The 24,161-nt window shown below is 33.3% G+C and overlaps 1 protein-coding gene across 2 annotated transcripts in view; it reads left to right on the top strand.

The window, feature by feature from the left end:
- Window positions 1-24,161, top strand: part of LOC123542051 (uncharacterized) — a 62,585-nt gene that overhangs the window by 4,770 nt on the left and 33,654 nt on the right. For both annotated transcript variants that reach the window (XM_053530841.1, XM_045327684.2), the window contains 14 exons: window positions 718-877; window positions 1,473-1,633; window positions 2,011-2,169; window positions 3,926-4,076; window positions 8,276-8,445; window positions 13,437-13,593; window positions 17,759-17,925; window positions 18,460-18,618; window positions 19,130-19,286; window positions 20,629-20,795; window positions 21,701-21,860; window positions 22,967-23,130; window positions 23,279-23,435; window positions 23,641-23,801. In XM_053530841.1, coding sequence (XP_053386816.1) covers window positions 718-877; window positions 1,473-1,633; window positions 2,011-2,169; window positions 3,926-4,076; window positions 8,276-8,445; window positions 13,437-13,593; window positions 17,759-17,925; window positions 18,460-18,618; window positions 19,130-19,286; window positions 20,629-20,795; window positions 21,701-21,860; window positions 22,967-23,130; window positions 23,279-23,435; window positions 23,641-23,801 — 2,250 coding nt within the window. The remainder of the gene's footprint in view (window positions 1-717; window positions 878-1,472; window positions 1,634-2,010; window positions 2,170-3,925; window positions 4,077-8,275; window positions 8,446-13,436; window positions 13,594-17,758; window positions 17,926-18,459; window positions 18,619-19,129; window positions 19,287-20,628; window positions 20,796-21,700; window positions 21,861-22,966; window positions 23,131-23,278; window positions 23,436-23,640; window positions 23,802-24,161) is intronic.

The raw sequence follows: 24,161 nt of genomic DNA, 5'->3' as shown, positions 1-24,161 counted from the left end.
TTTTTAGTATAAATATAAAATGTGTTTCATCATTTGTATTCAAGTTATTTGTTTTCCACCATTTGTCGTCTGTTTTTTTTTCAGCTTCAGAAGCTTTTTATTGATTCATTATCTAATTTATTATGTACATTGTAGTTGACATTTTACATTATTTTAACAATTTTCTCTTGTCCTAATATATTTTTTTCTAATTATTTTCTGATTATTAAAAGTGTTATATTTTGTTCAGTCTATTTAAATATAAATATACTTGTTTTTTTTATAATATTGTGTTATGATTTCATCTGCTAGTAAACGATTAATTTATCATGGTGATAAATTTGCATAGATTTATTTAGTCCAGAAGTAGGTGCAACACTTTTTTTTCAGGGAAAAAGAAAATTAAAATAAATCTGTCATCGTGCCATGGCAATGCATTCTGCAATGCCGATTTCGTTTTTGCCAGGTTCATTGAGATTCTTTCATACATGTTTACAAACAAATAATAATTTGAAATGAAATCGCAATAACTTTCAAACAGGTGAGTAAATACAACAATTCAAAACAGTTTTCATATATGTACAACGCGTACACATACTGGCGTGGCAAAAACAAATCGACGGTTTTATTGTTTTTTCGTTCTATTGTATTTTTGTTATTACTCGACATTTGACAATATTATTGTATGTGAAAGATATTTTCAAAACATTTTCAGTATTGAACTATTTTTTTTTATAGCAAGCGATTATTTGGACATCAGTGGAATTCGACTTGCAAACGGTACAGGGCCATTTGGTGGTCGTGTAGAAGTCAGTATAAATGGGGTTTGGGGAACGGTCTGTGATGATTCATTTGACATGAATGATGCTAAGGTCATGTGTAGAACAATGAATCTTCAGTATGTAAAATGATTTTCGTTATTTTATCTTTTATCCAGTATTGCTTTAAATCGAAAATCATGATGCTAAAATGATTATGCGTGCAAGAACAAAGGCCAAATTTCACTTTACACTGTAGTTAACCTCATTATTAATCATTAATGTTAATATTAACCAATCATTCATTGGATCCATAGCCTTTATCAAAAATGAATTTCTTTTTTAATGCAATTAACCACAAGAGCTTGATCAGAATATTTCTTGAATTTTTGTTATTTTGATAATTGTCATGAGGCTAAAACTTTCATGATAAGATAGAACGTGAAATCTAAAGGTTTTGAGCATTCAATATCTGTTTAGATAAAAGCAACATTTACGAACATATTACAGATCAAGATTCAAATAAATGTTTTCAATTTTGTTCCTAGAAAATGTTTTTGTTAACAGTACGACATAGTATTATGCATATATTTATCAAATAACTAATTCTATGAAGGACCAATCATGTAACACCCTGTAGGTCCTCTCTTTAATACGTAACATCTCACATTGATACGTTGTATATGTTTTATGTCTTGTATCAGTTTCATTCCGCTTTATTTTCTCATTAATCAGAGCGACAGCCTATGTTTCTGGTGCCTTTTATGGACAGGGAATTGGTCCAATATTTGCTCAAGAATTTAAATGCTATGGAAACGAGCAACATATCAAATACTGCAAATTTGACGTAAATGTACAGTGCACACATGCTAGGGATATAAGCATTGTTTGCACAGGTATGTAGCTAATCTCTCGGTGATTTGAAATTGTTTTGATTTTACGGTATGCAACGAACAAGTTTACTTTATTGGTGTATATCTAATACGCTTAACAAAATATTCACCGGGAAATGAGTTTATGAGTGGGACGCTTCTGTTCTTGTTCAATTTAACATACTTAACAAACGATTTATCGGTCGCATTTGCTGTGGTTTTAGTCAGTTATATAACAATATATTTTAAAAAACTGTGTCTGATCTTTTTTGTTTTGAGAATCTAAAATATTCAAATATTTTGAATTGAGATAAGGGCTAAAAAGCCTCAACTTTAATGTGGAGATATTGTTCGACTGCATTATATGTAAGAGGGATTAGTAATTGACATTTTTGATACAGAATGTGGCGAAGTTGATATATCTAACGGATACGCAAAGTCAATATCAGAGGATGGAAGTGTGCTTACTGTGGCATGTAAAACTGGATTCAGGTCAAACATAGATACAAGTGTCTGTGAAGCAGGGACATGGTCTGTACCGTCAGTATCTTGTACAGCAGGTATGAAAATGCCATTTTTAATGTTTCTATGATGATATTTCAAAGAATGATTTAAATGAAAATCCGTAATATTGGACGTCATGAAGGACTGTTTCTATTCGTTATCTATTTTTTACTACTACGTACTATTAATATCCATGGGAACAAAAGTACTACTTTTCGAACCAAAATGTTCCTCCTCCCCCCTACCCCGCGGCCCAATTTTGCCCCTTACCATTTTCTTCTCCTCCATCTAAATTTAGCATAAATTAATATGTACTAGTTGGATGTTTGAAGCAACCCGTCTGAAATATTTTTCCATTACAGCTTTTTCTTGTTGTGTGCCTACTATGCAAATGCGTGGCTCTGTGGCTGTGTTTTTGGTGCTCTGTGCTTCCGAGAAATCTACCCTTACCTCTTATCTTTTGTTTAACGTTTTAACGTATTCACTCTGGTATATACTAAGGTCTTGTGGTGGTTTTGATATACAAACACTGCCCAAAATCTAGTAAATATCATTTGACGTTCAAATTTGTGCAAAAAAAAAAAATATAAACATACTACGCGTTATTTGTTTTTATTTTATCCGGAGAATATTATAAGAATAACAAAATCAACCTCAAGTGAAAAGACGTTATATACTTGACATCACATTTTGACGAACAATTATATTACAATGAACACTTACTAGAATGCATATCGAAAGTTCAATGCTTATTTTTGCGTAATATAATTGAAGCTGTACGTGCTAGCAAATGTATTAAGTTACTAGTAGTATATATATTCACTTTTTACGTAAATAGTGTTAAATAGATACCTTTCTGTATGCGCTCTGTTACATTAGATATATTCATCCGTTATAAAATGTTTATGAAAATTATATAATAATAAAATTTACGCACATATGAACGTCTGAAATAAGTAACAAATATAATCAGTAGCTGACAATATTCGACCAGAATGACAGTTACATACACATACCTGACACGCTAAAGCTTATATCCTAATCCTGTTCTAACGCTAACAAAGCTACAGTTTAAATAATAAACCGTACACATCAAGCGTAAAATGATGGAATTAGAATGGAATTGTTAAGATTTAGCGATATCAGGACATTGTATATGCAAACATAGACATTACTTAAAAATGTAAAAATAGTATTTCTAATAGGCGTGAAACCAGAAGCCATAGGATCAATTTGAATGTATTTCCGTTGTGAGTTAAATTTGTAGCAGATCCATTTGGATAAGTCACACATATGTCTAATTTTGTAATATGTCATAGAAACAGGCATCTCTTCAAATGAATGATTTCCATCATGGTTAATAACAATATTGATGTTGTATTCGACTCGAATGTACTTTGACAGGCCTTGATTGCACGAGGCGTTTTCTAGCAAAATCCACAGACAGACCAGCGTACTACCTTAATGACTCATTCGATGCATACATTAATCTATTTCTAGTGCTATATCAATCACAGTTAACTACAATTTTAGACAATGATGGCTACAAAAATGTTTAAAAGCTCAAGCCTTTTGATACATGAAACACAGAGACCTTATCATTTAGTTATTATTGACATACCAATTAACGTCATAGATACATAACATCATATATTTCCGTATCTGATGTGGGCTATATATATATATAATAGATTATTATTTGGTCTGAACATCTAACAGAATATTTTGGCAAAACAATTCATTGTTTGATTATAAAGACATTCTAAATCGGCCAAAGCATAGAAAATTAACGGTGATTTACTCATATATCAGATGTCACAGAAATTCGGCTTGTTAATGGTATTGGGCTGTACGATGGAAGAGTTGAGTTACTGATGAATGGAACTTGGGGAACAATATGCAGTACATCATTTTCATGGCAGGAAGCAGGGACAATATGTAAAATACTTTTTGGCGCATCACAGTACGTACGCTTTATACTTATTTAAAGGCAAACTTAAAGGCAACAATGATGCTATTTATAAACATTTTTCTAACTTAGTGTTTATAAGTAATAAATAAAAAATATAAAACACAGATGAATAATTTATGCCGACAATCACATATTGGTATTACAGATGAATGCCTTAAGAAAAAACGATACAATTAATCCATTGCGTGGAGTCTAAACGTTTGTTGTTTTTTTTTTACGCTTGAGGTGGTGCTAATTATCTTTCACATATTTCATAGATTCAATAAAACAGTGTCTGTTATCATTGTGATTGTTTGCGTTTTACATTTCAAAAGGTAGTTTGTAGATTTATCAATACAGTTATCTACCGACACAAGAAACACGGCCTGAGCTATTTGTCAACCCATCGTGTTGCTAAAGTCTACAGAGTTTTGATCAATATGGTTTATAAAACCGTAACAAAATATGTTCAAATTCATTATATCAAATTAGTTTATACGTATCATATAGGCATACAGGCACTAAACATAAAAATGGCGTAATATTAACGGTAGTCGCATGATGGTTTATTTAAATAGTCCACAGTGTTTTGCTCTGTAGAGCTATTTTCCTAATTGTCTTTGCAATTTGTTTGCTAAAATCACATGTCAGATCTGTGCTTGACATGTCGAGGGCTGACCGGGAAACTATTGTATCTGACATTTTGACTAAAAATGGTTTTATTGCATTTTCTTAAGCCTTTTATTGTCATACATCTACAGCAAAACTACTATAAAAACTTTCCAATAATTTCTTGTTCTATTTTTAATAATGTGAAATTATTGTATCTGCAACCATTAACTTTTTTTGACAGGGAAACTATTGTATCTGCCTCCTAGCACATACAATAGTTTCCCGGTAACATTTCCTGTTACTGTCTCAATTTGAAAAAAAACAACAACAAAAACCCCCATTATTTGTGACATTATGGTCTGTAATTTAAACACCAAACAAGGAGAAAACTTGTTACTGTTGTTCAGGTTTTATGTGAATATTAAAGAACTAAAATAAATAATAGTTTACATTAACATTTTCACATAATGTGATACAAATACAATAGTTTCACGGTAACAGCAAACACACTGGTTATAAAATGAAATATTGTATGTGCAAACTTGTATGTGGGTGTCAGGTCTTGATTTACTTAGAATAAGTGAAGTTCCTGATCATACATCACATTCTGTTGCATCTGATGTTGCTCTTCAGTGTTTGCCAAAGTCCTCTTTTGCAGATGCTAGGCATGAATTGTTTAAACAAAACCTGCCCTGAAATGTTTGCGAGGTGACCCTCTACTAAAATGTTTCTACCAAGATATTTCAAGCTGTTCTTAAAATCACTTCTTTTACATATACTTATGTAGGAAAAGATTTGAATATATTATCTAGTCCCAAACCAAAAAGCCACGAGCTTATATATTTGGTAAATTGGTATCACTGAGGTGAGCGTTTCACGACTCTGTGGATCCTCGTGTTATTTTTATTGTTGGAAAATTGTTACTATTTTTTTTTCAGGAAGAACTCGGCTTGTAAGCTTCAACGCCAATTTCCACAAAAAAAATAATGCTGAATACTATTACATAATTGAGCCAAAAAAGTGTCTTCATGACTGAGTAAATTTCTGTCAAGACTTTGTGTAGATCCCGGCTTTTCTGTGCTTCTAGGTTGTTGAAATAGGATCAGGAAATTGCTTCTTGAAAAAAGTTTAATAGGTCTTTTGTTACTTAGCAAACACTGTGGGCCCTGATCAGACTGATCTGGGCCCACTCTGTTTGCAAAGTCCTGAAGATTACAAAAGGCAGTTGTTAGTGTGACGTGGCTCTATTATAACCAGGTTAATCCGTACAGTCACGGCTTACATTTAATGGCTATTGACTTAATTTTATACATACTTTTATGAAAATATAGAAGACGGAGTTAGTCATGTGTCATTCTGTTATGTGACATAATGGCTTATCTTGTTGCTTTTTCTTGTCCTTTACTTTTGAAAATGGCAGCGTGACCAAATTAGGTCAATGAAGCATTACCTTAGAAGTTTCCTTTGTGACTCCTATCGGATTATGCTGATCTGTCACACGGGAGGGTTGTATGCTTCAGAGAGGGTAAGGACATGACAAAATGCCTAAGTTACTATTCATTTATCGCAAATGCGTGTGGTTATGTGCTTGCTTTCTGGCTTTTCATTTAGCTGTCTGTCATTTTTGAAATTCTAGTCTCAAATATTGATAAAGTTGATTAAAGTTATTGTAATAAACTGAAGTTCTGTTAGAAACATTTTGTCGATTTTGTGATTTTTTATTTGTACTATAAAGATTTAATTTTTTCAGTGTATATGAATACCTTTGTCCAAAAACGAAAAAGAGACAATGCCATGTAGAAATCTCTGTTTACAGAAGTTTTATAAAATGATTCTTGATAATATTCTGTCTTTACCAAAGTTTCACTATACTACTGTAGCTGTAACACAGGTGATACAGAGAACAAAATCCCATATTAAATTCCTCACATAAAGGTAAATTAGACCTTAACAATTCTTTGTTTTCGGTAGCATGCTCAAAATAAATTAGGGTAGGTAGGTCGGAAAATGTTTTTTGTTTGTTTAAAATTATTGAGACTTTTCGGAAATTATTTTTATGTCAAGAAATGAATACAAATAAGGAGTTTATGGCTTTAGAGCACCAATAAGTTCATTTCTAACATCACTGTCAATGTTTAAAGCATAAAAAGTGCAGTTCTGCAACTTTTTATTAAAAATTTGAAAAAAAAATCACTAAGGCCATAAAAACATTAAAATGTTAGGGTGGGACCAAACATTTTGGGTAGGTCGGAATACTGTAAACAAACAATGGAAACAGACAAATTTTTATGCCTTACACAGTCACTTCAAAAGCAACAGAACTCTGTCACCATGCCACTGCCACACAAAAGTGCTCTAACATTACTGAAATAAACCGGTCCGAATTAAACCAACATAGCTGTGCATCTGCGCAGTCTGGTCAGACTTCACAGATGCGCAGGCTGGTCTGGATCCATACTGGTCATAAATGCTCTATGTTGGTTTTCTCATGCTGCAGCTCATTTCCCCCCTTGTATAGCTTCATTTTAGCATAAATTAATTTCTTGATTTCATGTATGAAATTTATATCCGAATGTAATGAAATGTGTACAGTCAAGTATTAATGCATACGCTTGCCAAAAAAAATAAAATAAATAAAGGTAATGATAAACATATCTTTATTTTATTTGACCATTGTTACTGGCTTAAGGTATTGTTTAGTTACTTTTAGAGCCTTAACAAATATTTGTTTACCAATTTATCAATGGAAATACAAAAATATAAATACAGATAAGCGATAATATGGTAAGATAATAAAAAAAATGAAAAAATAATTCAAGTGCAGATACAGTAGTTTCCCGGTCATCAAAAAGAAAATATTGTATCTAACACTATTTTTATTGTATAGTTTGTAATTTATGTTATTTATAAGTAAAACAATAATTTTATGCTTAAAGCAATATAAATTTTATAAATAATATTTAATGAATAACGCAGATACAATAGTTTCACTGTAATTTTCTAAATTCAATAACGTCATTTTGAAGTGAAACGATTGTATCTGACACTTTTTTGCTAAATCTTAAAAATAAATTATTTGAGTACATTTTAAAAGCCAATATATTATTTATTGTTTCAATTGATAATGATTACTAAGAATGGTAATACTAAGCTGTGTGTGTTTTTTTTTTAAATATACAGTTTCTTCTTTCTCCTGTAAAATTTACAAAAAATGCAGATACAAAAGTTTCCCGGTCAGCCCTCGATGTGCGTAGTATTTTCATAAAATATATAATAACATGAAAGAAAATGTCATCGGAACATAAGAGTATACACCACCAATACAATTAGGGGTCTCGCTGATTTTGCAGTTTGTGTCACTGAAATGTTTTTTCTTGCATCACATATGTCCCCCACTTTGTCTTTTGATTTTTATTCCGCACTGACAATATGCTTAAAAAATGTAAGTTACTGACGTTTGGAATGGGTCACGATATGCGCTAGGCCATTGTCAGTTATATATATTAACATGAAAAAAACTAAAAGCTATTTATTATGTTCTAATCTATAATTGTTATCCAACATACTAAAGTACAATAGACAATTTTTTCTTTGCTCAGCTGGTATCGAACATATAGCACAACCTCCTACTACTATGGATCAGGAACAGGTCCTATTCATATAGATAAACTTGACTGTAAAACAACGGAGACAGATTTTAATCAGTGCACATATAACCTAGATGTGTCATGTACAGATCATAGCCGGGATGTAGCTGTTGCTTGTAGAGGTATGGGTATTTTTTTAATTATAAGTTACTGTGTATAATATAAAAGTTCGCTTACCTTGCCACCAGTGTAGTAATATTTTATTGAAAAGTAATTATTCATAGTTTTTCACAGCATTTCGTGTAAGTTAGTTTTGGAGGTGCTAAAACTGACGCTTGCTGGTCTTTGTCCGTTTTAAAAGTTTCATCCACGTTTTTAGATGAAAAATTTAAGGGTCATATCTGTACCAGTAGATCATAATGCTTATATTCTTCATTCGATGCTGTTTTATATACACACTTTAATTGTACTAACCATTCACACTTTTTCAATATTTGCATATATACTAAAATGTCAGGAAAAATCAACTGCCCTACATCTAATAATACATTTCGGGTGTGCACTTGTTGTGGCATGCGGACACTCTTTTGTAGCCGTAACTGTTATTGGTTCGTTTACATTCTTTGTACCTGTAATAATTTATAATGCGACCTCGTGAAAAGTTTGATAATAATCCTTTCTGCAGTACAAACATAATAATACTTAGAGGCTTGCATTCTAAGATAAACCCGAAGAAATGGTGTAACGGCATTTATTTTAGGACTTCTAAAGGCAATAACTAGCAACATTGTATAAACGATAATACTTTATTCCAGGTCAACACTTCAACATACAAACAATTTACACCAAAGGGTATCAAACAAAATTGTATATCAGTCATATTAATAAGTGGCAGAAAAGACAGCATGATATCAGGCCCACTGACTGACGAGCAAGCAAGCGCATGTTTTCATCAATAAATTGACTAAAATAGCAACTGCAGACTGCGGACTTGTGAAGCTAGGAATTACGCTTCGTAGTAATGGGAAAAACCTAGTTCACACTGTAAACTGACCTATCCATTAACCGACATAGCGGTAACACACTTTAAATCGACACAGCTGTTAACACACTATAACCGACCTAGCGGTTAACACACTTTAACCGACCTAGTAGTTAACACACTTAAAACAGACCTAGCGGTTAACACACTTTAAACCGACCTAGCGGTTAACACACTTTAACCGACCTAGCAGTTAACACACTTTAACCGACCTAGCGGTTAACACAATTTAACTGACCTAGCGGTTAACACACTAAAGTGTTAACAGAGCTAGCTGTTAGTATCACTTTAACAGCAGACAAGCAACCAATGGTTCGATATACTGTCAACCGACCTAGCAGAATACATCACAACAACAACAACATACAACCCTAGAAAAAGTTGTCACACTTAAAACTGCCATAGTAGCATACATCACTACTGCTAGGAAACGAACCTGTGTGTTGTAACATTATTCCCCTTTAGTTGTATTATGATAATAACATACCCATTATTAACAAAATATTAATCAGATTTAGGCAAAAGTAGTTAGGATAACTGAAGTGTGTAGACGACAACCCAAAATACCTAAGGAGCATTGTGACCATAGTCACCCATAGTACAGCAAGTTGAAATCTACAAGATCTCAATTATCACTGCAAAAACTGCCATATCCACTCAAATGTTTAACTGATTTAGGCAAATTTAGCATGTAGACGCAAAAACTTAAACTACCTAAGGAGCATTGTGACCACAGCCACCCAAGTTACCAAGGACGAGGAGCATTGCGACCATAGTCACCCATAGTATAGCAAGTTAAAATCTACAAAATGACATGAATTTAGGCTTGAATTGGATAAATGATGGTAAATACTCATGCTCACTCGATGTCAGTTGGAGATCCTTATCAGTGCGACAGAATCCTAAATTAACATGATTAAAGTATATAATAGATTATTTAATCTTAAAAGTTAAATCGTTGCATTTATCTTTTGCATTTTCTACTCAATACATTCAGAGGTAACAACAGAATGATAAATAATTTTTCGAATTATATATAGAACTGAAACTTCTTAAAATATTTTTCCATGAAAAGGATAAATATCAGACTGAATTTATATTCAAATCAGTAACTTTTTTAAGTAGAATAGCATATTTGGCTACAGCCAGTCTAACATGGTCCTCTAACATAATAATGTAAAAATCCATCTAAAATATGTAACATAAACGGTAATGTGAAAGACATGAATCAGAATAACTTATTATGAACAAGTTAGTTCTTCGTGGCATAAACAGTAAATAGTGCAATGAACAGAGATTATGCAGAATAAAATTATGTACAAGTTTTATTTGTAATCTGCGCATCAAAACCCTAAAAACTCTTGAGAGAAAAGTACGGGAAAGCGTTGGATTACATGAGCTGGCTGACTATGCAATTTATATAACATAAAAAGTACATCAATTGAATTTAAGAAACATTGACTGCTCAAAGTTCATTGCACTATTTATGCAACTTTCAACATGTAAAAACAAAATATGGCTTATTCACACAATAGAACAGTATCATTGCGACTGAACATCTCCGAAATTAAGCATGGAATAATATTGTCACTGCTGAAAAAGTATTTTATGTTCATGTCAAGACCATTGCTGAGACATCCCTTGATTAATTGTTCTTCGTTATTAAGGAGCTGACCGCTTCTTGGTTTCCATTTGCGCAAATCTATTGACAAAACTACATTTGAACAAACATCTTTCCAGTCTCGTCTTAATTGTTCATATTGTACATATATTAGTGTTTTCTGTTACACATGTTAGTGTTACAAGTTATTAAAACACTTTTGCAAACAATAAGTAATACATATTACTATAAGAGAGTATATTCATATTTCTCCTCTTGCTATTGTAATATTGTCATCTTACTCACTGTCCTGTCATGACATACTAAGCTAATGTTCTGGTAAGTGCAATTGCAGCTGATATTTTCCGGATGATTCCTTTTATATGGCTCCTAGTTTTGTTACAAGCAATTACTGTTTGTTTGTGACAAGGCCTGTCCCAATAGACAAGGTGTGTTAAATTTGTATATAAGTTTTAAGATTCCAGCGTTTGTGAATTTTCCTGCTTTGTGATGGATCGAATGGAAAGTTCATGTTAAAACGATTATTGTGACATTTGTAGCTGTTATTAGTTAAAGTCATTCACGTTTCTAAACTTTGTTACTTTCGAGTTTCTATTCCACGTTCCCAGAGGCTTTGGATAAATTTGATTTATACAATCCACTTGACTGGCTTAGTTAATTTAGCTTGTATGTATATCCATGTTATGGCTTAGTTAATTTAGCTTGTATGTATATCCATGTTAAACAGGCATCACATAATGGTTTCAAATATTGTTTGTACTCCTTCCATTTGTGCTTGGTATACCATTTGTGCTTGGTATATTGTCCATTTTATTTACTGTCTGTTCACAACTTTCCTTCCATTACTGCATAAACAGCCTGAAAATATATAAAACTCCACCGGCAGTATACTGCAAAATACATGGATATTAAACATTGTAAATAACAAAATATGTCACCATACATGTACCAGTTACTCTACTAAAAACAAACTTGTTAAACTGATCTTGAATGATTAAACTATGCTCTATACTATACAGAGACCACCTGCAATCCCGAACCATTTAAAACAGATCAATTTTGCATCCTTTTTTTATTATTATATTATAGCCTACTAGATATTCACTGATATGTACCATTAACAATATGGCAAGTAAATGGCATGGCAACTAAATGGGAGTGGCGGGTGGGATTTTGAAACCATTTCATTTTTCTGTTGGTTGTACACATTCCGACTATTGATTGACCAGTGGTCACACACTAATGATTATTGGATACGGAATATGCCGAGTGTATCCAAATACCAAATTTAATTTGGTTGCTTGGATACACGCCAAGCTTGATGCGCCAAAATAAATATTATTATTTATTAATAAAATAATAAGTCTTATTCGAAAAACGTAGAATAAAACCTGGATTCGGTGTAAGGAAATTAAAGTTATTTTAATTTTGACCGGTTAAGTAATTCCAACACATGTTTAAATCAGTTTGAAATGCACGAATCTCCTTAATCATGGGCAAATATAACACAAAATAGCACATGAACATATACATTATATCTCGCGTTATCTTACACAATATGTTTTCTTTTTAAGAAAATTAGCATCCTTATTGTAGAAGAAACCTCTATTTCGGAAAATGTGAACACAATTTAAATTTTCCAACAGACACCAAAACACTTAGAGACTCTGTGCGAGGAAAAATATATTTCATAAGGTTAATCAAATTTTACATTATAGGAAAAGAGTTTAATCAAAACATGCTTAACTACCTTAAGCAAGTTTAATATTTATAACGATATAGTTTTTAGGGCTTTCTGTCATTTTCTTAATGACTTTTAAATTTCACAATTATAATTGAAATATACCAGATAAGGTACCAATATAATATCAAATTTATAACATCTCACCCTGCCATATCTCAATATCTTCATTGACAATAATGGCAAACTGGATCTTATTTTCTCATCATTCCATAAGTTAGGAAATAATATCATTGTTCCTGTCTCATGGACTTACACAGTATTTCATTGCTTACTCAGTAATATTCTTTCTTTCCAAAGTGCATACACAATATAAATGGCTTACTTTCATAGCGGTCTTAGGTCCTGTGATGACCATTAAAAAAAGAGAGTATTGTTAATTATGTGGTTCTTCAGCATCATGGTGTTCTTTTGATTTCATCATAATATAAAAGGTAATTTAAGTCATTGTTGGGGACGACAAACGGTTTTATCATAATTTTATTACCGGACTTTTTCATTTTATCTGTACAAATTGCCTAACATTCTCAAGTCCGAAGAGATGTTGCACATTTGAAATGCACCAAGTAACTATCATTTTTTCATCTCAAATACTCGTATATTTAACAAATGTTGATCGCCACTGAAAACGTTTTTTTACCGTTTAAGAAACTCCTGGTGTCCTATTAAGCGCAGCCAGGCTTAATATTTACGGCGTCATCTCTATAAAATAGTGATCCCTTTAAAATCATGTATCTATTTTATCAAACCTTTAATGTTGTTTTTATAGTGTTTCCTTTAAACATTACCAACACACGGCTTGTAAATGGCACTGGGCCGTACGACGGCCGTATCGAATTACAAGTTGATGGTCATTGGGGAACAATAGATAGAAGATACGTAGATATGTATGATGCAAAGACAATCTGCAATACACACGGTGCAAGGTAAGTACGTGGAGAATATTATGTTAGTCTTACGAAACTAAATTTATTAGGCGGAGAAAATATTAAAGTAAGGCTTTAATATCACAGAAAAGACAGAAATCTTTATGTTTTATTTATCATATCTTTTGATTTAAAATAATTTTAATAACAATCTACCACCAACTAGGTATGTGTCCGTCTTATATTTTTTAAAAGTTTATGGCCCTCTAAATTCCACACACAATCTGCATTTAAATAGATTTTAAAATCCTAAACATTAAAAAAAGAACGCGAAAATAAAAGGCTTAACTTGTGTTTGGTACTCGATGACTTTGTACTGCTGAAAATGAATGACTTACTATATTTTGCTGCCAAGTGACGTTTTATTTTAAGTTCTGTTGCAAGGCAGATACTAAAACTTTGACGTGACGCAAATTTATACAATCCGTAACGCCGCTTCACAGAACAATAGGTAACCTCTTCGTGGACAATCTCATTCCAGATGCAATATTCCTTGATTTAAGTGCAGAAAGCTAAAGTCGTGGACAAAATATATGGACGAGTCATTTGCGTTTTCGTAATAAAATTTATAGTAATTTCAAATACGGTGGGCATATGAGATACAGTGGCATGTTCTCACGTACCTAATAAAGTATCATTTATAAATGTTATTAAATAAATATGCTTTCTTTTAGCATTATTGTTTTCAGAAACAAGATGGCGTCGTTTTGAAAAAAAACAATAAAAGAAATAGAAATCCGGCAAAAAATTTTTTCAGTCACTTACATAGTAAAGCAAAATCTAGTATACCCTTAAGCCTCGATCTCCCATTCCCGGTGACTGGCCCGGTTCATCCCCGGTAAACATTAGCCGGTATACCTAGATGAACCGTGACAACTTTTGGTAAAAGTGTAAGTTGGATCTCATATTCCCGACGGTGTCCCGGTTAACCCCCGGTAAAGAAGCAGAATTTACACTTTGACCCCGGTTAAGTCCCGGTCTGACACCGGATATCCACGGTGATTGTCTGGCATGATCCCGATTGATTCCGGTGTAACCCCGAGTGACCCGGGTCGTAGCCGGTAGTGCCCCGATGACCGCCGGTAGCATCCCGTCATAGCCCGGCTGTGATCCGGTGACACACCGGCGTCTACCAGTATTTACTTGGTAGCATATAAAGCAGGACGTACGTCGGATCCCCATCAGTTATATTGCAGTCACTAGAAGCGAAACATCATGCCGAAGACCAAGAAACCTGCAAGAAAATTGCCACCAGTGGGAAGCCAAGTTGAAGACGACTCTACTGAGTAGCAAACACATAGTCAAACGGACGAAGGCTCTGCTGGAAGGCTAAAACTTCCCTCCCCAAATCAAGTTCATAGTAAATCACCTTTGAATCACTCCCCACAATCTGACAAAACCAAAAGAAAAAGAAGCCAAGAACAGCACCCTTACGTCTTACAGAACAAGATATGTAACTGATAATTCATCCGATGGAGCCTGTATCTGTTCTATTTATTGATATACTATAGTAGTGCATTTTCGTGTGCTCTAAACAAACACACTAACTACACTGATTCAAACTAGGATTGTTTTTATATACTATATCATCATATTACCTTATGTCACCGCAACTTCACTGTCTGTTACCGTCGTTGATCCGTAACCTCACCTTCTGTCACCGTCGTGTGGCCGGAATCACACGGCACACACCTGGTTAAACCCTGACAGTCCGTTGTGAAACGGTGTCCAGTGAAACGGGGTTTTACTGGACTCTACCGGAGGTTTGCCGGCATTTTCCGATATAACCGGGAGTGAAACGGCAAATACACCTAGGTACAAGACGGAGCCATACCGTGCTTCACCTGCGTTCTCCAGGACCGGCGTACGTGTATAAACCGTATATAAAGTGACTGCCATGGACCCCGGACTACTACGGAATATCACGGTAGACACACGGTGGATATCCGGTGTTACCCAGGATATTGCCGGCATTGAGCCAATGCTGCACGGAAAATGCCGGTTATAGTCATCGTTCCCGGTGATTCCCGGTTGTATTAAACATTTTAAAACAACCGGGGCCATTTGCCGGTCCGACAAGTTTCATCAAGGATCTTCCCGGACTTTCACGGAATCGTCAAGGTTGTACGTAGGTTCAACAAGGTTGAACAAGGTTTATCCCGGATCACTGAACCGGGATAAACCGGGAGACCAAACCGTGAAAGTGAGATCTGGGCTTTAGATTTGCCCTTCATTTCACATGAACATGACTTTAAATACATACATGCTTTAAAGTGATGAAATGAAATAATTGTTCAAACATTATAAAAATCTAAATTAACTAAGACTGTTTCATTTCAAAACCTTCAAATACAAATGATAGTGCATGTTTCTTTCTCTCTCTCTCTTTTTGGTTTTGTTTTTTGTTTTTGTTTTGTTTTGATGAAAACTAAAGCCACGACCTTGATAAAGTATCTGTGACCTTGCTTTAATTTATCATATTAACGTGTATCATGTATCAAGTGGCATAAAACAAACAAGGATTATCCCTTTAAATAGTGTACTTTGAAATAAATTACTGACGCCTGAATGCATCGATCTTGCAAACATGTACATTTTGTCTATTTCTAATAAACTATAAATAATTTTTATCATAAAATATTTTTGCAAACAAATGTTTTTGAGGTTTTTATTGATGTCCGATACAAGTAGGTAGTGCAACACATATGTAAGTAAGTGCACACTATTCTAAAGTAAAGCCGCAAAATTTCAAATAATTGCCATTAGCTTCATGCATACGAGTATTCAAACACATCATGTACAAATGCAGGCGTCAAAAGATGCGTCGTCAGAGTCTTTGCAGAATACAGAATAGCTGAATTATATACCCCTTAAGACGTTGTTGCATATAGGGGGCCATCGGAACTTTTGGCCGATACCAGTTTGTAAATGAAATTACATATATATTCTACGGGGTTTTCAGAAATTGTGTCCCAAAGCGACCGGAAATCCGCGATGACAACATATGATGTCAATTATTTTCATATTATTCCCAGTATCTACGAGTTATTTGAATAACTCTCGTAATGGACAATAAAATTATAAACAGTACGAATAATTGATATTTCAATATTTGACCATTAACAATTTTTTCCATTTTTTATAATTAAAAGATCAACAACACCAATATACCAATTTTGTTCTAAATGCAAACTGAATAGCCTATAAAACATGAGTATAACTACTCTACAAATCTTTTGTCAATTGAGAAATATTTGTCCTGAAACAAAAACGGGAATGAACTGCAAAAAGGGACGACATTTTCTGATTGTTCAACGTCTTTTGAACAATGTCATTTTGATGCATTTGCAAATGCTAAATTTTCACGATACTAAGCCACACGTAGTTTTCTGCAGTTATTTATTTTCTTTTTTACGAATAACATTCATTTTGAACAGGGACAACAATTTTATAATATTTTAAGTATCCTGCGGTAAACATCTATTGAACCGGTAGATTGTGGTAAAGAATTTCTTTGTCCGCCAAATATTCTATGGCTTTGTGATTCACAGCCAAAGAACAAGAGTAAATATCAAGAAGGGGGAATTTCGAGTTCGAAAACCGCAATCTCTCCAAATCACAACTCACAATACTCAGACGTGCACAAGACCATTACACTTACAAAGAAAACACACGAGGCGAAAACGAACAAATATAATAATACTGTAGGGCACCGCCTTGGAACGATCATCGGCAAAAACACCACTTTGGAGCTTATGGTGCGCACCTAAACTCACTCTTACCCCAACCATGTGCCAGAGTCACAAGACATTGTAGACTGGAGTAATTCCCGTCAGATGATTTCTTATCCCGCTCAATGGAGGACTTGACATGTAAATTCTTATTCATATAAACAGCTTTCCTTAAAGCCCCACGTGCCTTTGCAGAAGACAGAGCATCAAGGGAAACATCCTTAAGTGCATAACGAAATCGGCAAGAGGCAGAAATGCAGTTCCGATGGGATTTAATAAAACTTTCTTGAAAACAGATCGTTCCTTTAAGTTGACTAAGCCTTGACCGATATATAATATTTATAAGATACTGTGTGTGAGATTTATGCAGCGTAATGCAAATAAACGAAATTGATATAATCACCCAATGATTTGTTTTTTTATTTGTTTTCTAGCTTAGCTATGTATTTTGATACTGCAAAATATGGGATAGGAGCTGGGCCAATACTGACAGGTGATATGCGTTGCTATACAGAAAAGGATACTATAAATAGCTGTACATTAAATTATCCGTATCGTCCTTCAAGCTCTCACTCGTACGACTTATCAATAGCTTGTACATGTAAGTATATATGTACTGTTATTCTTAATGTTGCTGTTACATCAGAAAGGCACAAACTTCCAACATCATTTTAAATGACATACCTATGTGAAGAAAGTGAAAACGTAATGAAACAGAGTTTGTTAGAAAGGATGTATGCAAAAGTGATGTACAAGTATCTATCTACAGCTTGTTATTTTGGGGTTATTTTGGAGTCAGGGAGCATTAATTTACATTACAATACTTGAAGCCGTTCTCGTTAAGGTTCTTGTTTTGTGATGATGGTGTGTTCTTGGTTTAAAATAGTTTTACTGTTATTACTATTACAACTCTTAGTAGAAGTATGATATCACAATAAATTCTAAGCAAATAAAACCCAAAGCATGATATACATTATTAAGATTAAGTTTTGTCTAGCTACTAACAATGCATTTAGCAATAAAATATTACAGAGTGATCATGAGATTATTTATATAATTTGAATAACGGATTATACAGATCCTTAATTGTTAACAAGAACATAAAATCGCATTTAGTCTTGCAATGAATTTTCAGCTTGTGGTCTACCAGATATTTATAACGGAAATGCAGTAGCATTCAATGGAACAGAATTAACAGTGATATGTCATACAGGATTCTACCCAAACCAGATAAAAATGAAATGTCAGAATAACAATAGTTGGTCCGAGGAGCAAAGATGCACTCCTCTTTTTGGTATGGAGCATGATGTTTACTTTTTAATCTTCTTTGTCATCAGGGTGCTGTAAATAGTTCGTCCTTCCTGGCAGCGTACGTGTCCTAACTGTATACATATTTAAATATGCACTATTACTGTCTGCAGCATCCTGCCAGGCATGTGTTCAAATCTTAAACGTAAAACAAATTATCAGAGAGGTTTGTTTGATCACTTCAATAGATTGAATTCCCAGTGTAAAGTGAATATCCTTTTGTACAACTCGATATAAATTCGGCTTTGCTTTTTTACATCAGTTGCACCTTGGATTGCGAAAGTGTGTCTGAAACAAATCTTATAAAACTCTGTGTAATTGCTCATTTCTATTAAAGGAACATGTCCTTAGATGAAAAAAACAAAATGGCAATAGATATCAAAGGATATAAGGATTCTAAAATGATAAACCAATGAGTGTGTATGATATGAAATACTTGCGTAAAGTCGTTTGTATTATTTATTTCAGTTTAATATTTCAGTGTATATTAATTGCAGCGTTTCCACTCAATATAAGTGGCATTCAGTTAAAGAATGGTCACAGACCTTCCGAAGGACGTGTTGAAATTTTAGTCAACGGAACGTGGGGGACAATTTGTGACACTAATTTTGATTCTGCAGATGCAACAGTTATTTGCAAAATGTTTGGACTAGAGTAAGTATGTATTTTATATTTCATTTAATAAAGTCATGTATGTATAAATTTTGAAACGTTACAGGAAGGTATTTGCTGTACGATAATAGTTCTTTCTTTCTGTAACATACATTTTAACGTAGTAAATTTGTATGACGTAGCGCCGTGCATTGATGGGAAAGATCTCGGTTGATTTTGAGTAAAACACATGATGTTTTACACAAATATTGATGACGAAATCCCATACTTTGCATTAGTAAAATGGAAAAGAATAAAAAAGCGATAGATTATGAGACACAGTGATATACATTTTTCCAGGTAATTGATAGACACGGGTCAATTAAATACCGATGATATGTATAGCAAACTCTTTGAAGAATGATCAATTATCGCTAATCATCGCTAATTAACCACTAATGCCTAAACCGGCTGTAGAGCCAAGGTTACGACGAGGTGCGAAAAACATTTTTTTTTGCAACCTTCTAGGCTGTAAAAACTGCCAAGTGTCTTTGAAATCGGCCATATATTCTTCAAAGGACGCAAAAATTACGGTAGTTTGTCGCGTTAGACAGGGAGTCGTTTTATTCAGAGACGTTATATATAGTGATTTACGTTGGGTGGCCTGGAACAGGGTCGTATACGACAGGAAGTCGTTTAATTCAGTTAGTCGTTTTGACAAGTTTGACTGTACTTTAGCATATCGGTTCCTGTCACAGTACACCGGAACACAATTTTATACAAGAATGATTTTGCTTATGAGCGTATTTTGGTACGAGTTTACCTGATTAAAGATGTCTTTTGTAAGTTGGGAGATTATATTAAGATATAAACATACCAGATAATTCTCTGGAACATTACTGATAAGGTTTTTAAAAATAGGCTAGAGTTCAATAAATAATGTGCTCTGTTAGTCTACGAAAGACAAATGCGGTTTCCGATAGCAGATTAAATCAAGGGAAATAATAGAAGAACATATTCGGTAGTAGCGACTCTATGTAATGATATGCCAAACATTTTGTTACTTAGACGTTTTATGGTGTAAATTAGTAATTTAAAACCTGATTCAATCAAGAATAAATCAGCATATTTCTTATGTAGATTCCGAAAGTTCACTTGTTTCTTTTGTTTTGTAATTTGTGTGCAGGAAAAGCAATGTTAGACCCTGCGACTTTATTTTATAAATTAAAAAGCTTTTAAAGCTCTCAGATTGCATTTTTGATAAAGATTTTCAACCATTATTTCATACCCGGATCATGTGTAAAAGGTGATGTTTACTTAAGAACACGTGTTTCCGAGATCTATAGAGTTTATTTTATTAAGTATCTTCAGGTTTAGTTTAACACCCCTATATATACTTGAACAGATATAGCAGTTTTAACATAAAGGCCAAGCATTACAGCGGAAAAGGCAGTGGTCCAATATACGTCAACAATTTGAACTGTTCGGGAACAGAATCTCATATAAACCTTTGCAGTTATGAGATTTCCAATAACTGTACCCATTATGACGATGTAGCTGTTGTATGTACAGGTATGAGTTTTAAACAGTTCATTATGATGTTCATATAAAATGCAAGTAAATAATATTAAGGTTAATACTGCACGTTTGTTTAACCGGAAGTGACAGTGTAGCAGACTTAATCAAACGTATATTAATTCTAATGATTCAGATACTATTTTGAAATTAATTTAGTTCAAAATGTTTAATTTGAAGTAAACTGCTGTCCTTGTAGTTCCTTAGCCCAAGGTAATTGTGTAATTCAGGAATACTGGCAGTGATATTGGTTATTACTTTTTTTTTGGTATATTTTAATGCATTTAAATAAATTCAAATTCAAATTGACAAAAGAAACCTTTACAATACACTCATGTAAGTTTCGCCTGTACTTTTTTCCAAACGCTTACCCTGATGTGACACGAAGCATTTCTCCAGTTGTAAAAACTAAGTTTATACTTAACTCGATAATTTGATTTTATCAGATATAGTGTAGTCTATAAATGCGGAAGACTTCAATACCCTTTGTGTATTATTTATTTTAATTTATTCTTTTCTGCTTTAATTCATTTGTTTAATTAAAAATTCTCAATTTTACAAAAGTTTTCATATGCGAAATATGTATATTGTTATATTTGCATATATAATACATTTACTTTCATATAGAGATGATACTGAAAACAGTTGTCCATGTCTGTGTTGTGTCTAGCAGTATAAATATTCTTTTTTATCAAAAACGACATGTATACAGGTTTTAGTAGCATGTTCAATATCAGATTTTTATAATCTAATAGTGTTTAGTCATCAAGAGAAAAGAAACACGAATGACAAAAATTTTGATAAAGATAAAGTTTATCAAATACAGCTTGAGTTAGACATTTTGTTTGATTCTAAAATTGTGAAAATTATGCAAATAAAACCAATCAGTCCCTGTTTCGCAGGATATCAGTTAGAAATAACGGATATAAGACTTGCTGGAACACATGGATCATATCACGGGCGTGTTGAATTAAAAGTCAATGGTACATGGGGAACAGTATGCGATGATTTGTTTGAATGGTCAGAATTATCCACTGTTTGCACAATGCTTGGCGGCTTGCCGTATGTACAATTTCATTAGTTAAACATTTAAAATGTGTAAACGCTTGAAACATGTTTATCAAATTAGAAAATGAAAATTATTTCATTAAATTCTTTATACATGTGTCATATACAAATGTAACTAATGATTATGATTAATTAGTTGTAAAATAATGCATAATTACAAATTCAATCAAATATGGAAAGATTCTGTAATAATAATCTCAGTACAAGGATTAACTGTTATATCAAATTTATAAGTGATATTACAAATAAAGCTCATAAAAGTTCATTTAATGACAATTCAAGTTCAGCACACCATAATATTTGTATCATCAATGATGCAGTAGAACAAAACTTTTCTTTATTAAAGGTCGAAATAAAACACTGGAAAACAGAGAAAATGTCGTGTCCTTGAACTGTTTTGATAGTTACTTTGATTGTTACTTTGATAACTTTATAAATTTTAACGCAATACGGTTATGCACTCGATATACTTGTACAAAGTCAAGGCGGTATGGTGAGATAAAGTTCATATGGCACGAAACGAATTGTATGTTCCCTATGCATTTTTACTGTCATAAAAGACTCACTCAAACATAGCACAAATGATAGTGCGTGAAGTCGATTCGAGGTGTAGGACATACGGTGAGATACAATGTCAAATATACCATATTACTGGTGTTCTTCAATACCTATATGCATCGCAATGCATTAAAGCGGTTTGAAATGCAAATGAACCAGGAAATTACTTACAAGTAAGCCCTTACATTAATAGCCCGACAGTTACTTCAGTTACTCAGTGGCTCATCGGTAACACACTACGTTCCGTACGTTCTGTCGTAAGGTCGATTGCAAGGCCCGCATTGTTTTCTCCTTTTTTAAAATCGACAATAATAATTATATTCTTTTTCAACCGGTATGATGACAACTCATGGCCAACATTTCCACAAATTAGATTTTGTCATGTAAATAGTCCGGTAAACTAACAAAGTGTATCACATATTTTATCCCCGAATAAATCTATATATGATAAAAATTCCACATATTATAGATTGATGCTTTCAAATTCATAAATAATTTGTGATTAAATTAATTATTATATTTCGAAATTTTTGTTTCAACAGATACAGAACGTATTTTCACGGAGCTTACTACGGCCAAGGCAGTGGACCAATTTATATTGATAGACTTGATTGTCCCTACTACGCTCATTTAAACGATTGTCGATACGCTGTTGATAACTACTATAACTGCGGCCATAATGAAGATGTTTCTGTGATGTGTTACGGTAATGATTTAATACAACACAGTTTATAATATCTTCGTTCCAATTGTTTATACAGTTATATATCTTTAAATGAATGAATTTACTGAAATGCATGTTGGTTAAATACATTTGCCTCAGTATCCCTTTGGGTGCATTTTTGTCATTTTAGGGCCAAAATTAAACATAACCGGTGCACGACTAGTCAATGGGACTGGACCAAATGATGGACGAGCTGAAATCAAAGTAAACGATTCGTGGGGAACGATTTGTGACGAAAATTTCAATATTCAAGCTGCTGACTTATTTTGTGATTTGCTTGGACTAAGGTAAATGGAATGTTTATATTTTCTTTACACTTCTTTGTGTTTATTTTGACGAACTTCTTTGCTATGTTTTATTTACAAATCTACACAGAAGACTAATTTACAATGACTTTACCAAACTGAAAGCGGGCAATATTCTGCAGTTATGATAATTTGTGCGATTAACTTACTGTCACTTTCTTAAATTTAATTGTTTCTGCATTTACAGAGCAGCTCAGTATTTTACTGGTGCAATTTACGGCGAAGGAAGCGGTCCAGTTTTCATAGATCAGCTGTTTTGTAAAGATAATGATAATTCCCTCAGCAGCTGCAAATATTTGTTCCTGAATGAGTGCAGTCACGGGAGAGACATATCTGTTGTTTGCAATGGTTTGTGGCTTTAATAGATTTTTGAAGAATATGATATATTAAATCCGGTGAATAACATATTTAACCTATTATTAAGGCTGGCTTAAAACCAACGTAGTATTATAGTATAATCTAAAGAGGTAATTTGTATGAAATACTTCCCAGAAATACTGTGTTATATATTCTTCGACGTCTTTGAAATGTTTATATATTAAGCTTTAAGGATGACCATAGCAAACATGGAAGGTATACTAGTATAATAATGGAATATTACTGAATTCGTTGTGCTGATCCACAAAACCTACTTAGCAAAGAAAAAATATGAGTCATTTAGATAAGTCCTTTGCCGCATAACTTAACTGCCAATGATAATGTTTTGTA

Source organism: Mercenaria mercenaria, chromosome 19, assembly GCF_021730395.1.
Source record: "Mercenaria mercenaria strain notata chromosome 19, MADL_Memer_1, whole genome shotgun sequence".
Taxonomy (NCBI): Eukaryota; Metazoa; Mollusca; class Bivalvia; order Venerida; family Veneridae; genus Mercenaria; species Mercenaria mercenaria.
This window is presented reverse-complemented; position numbering and strand designations above follow the sequence as displayed.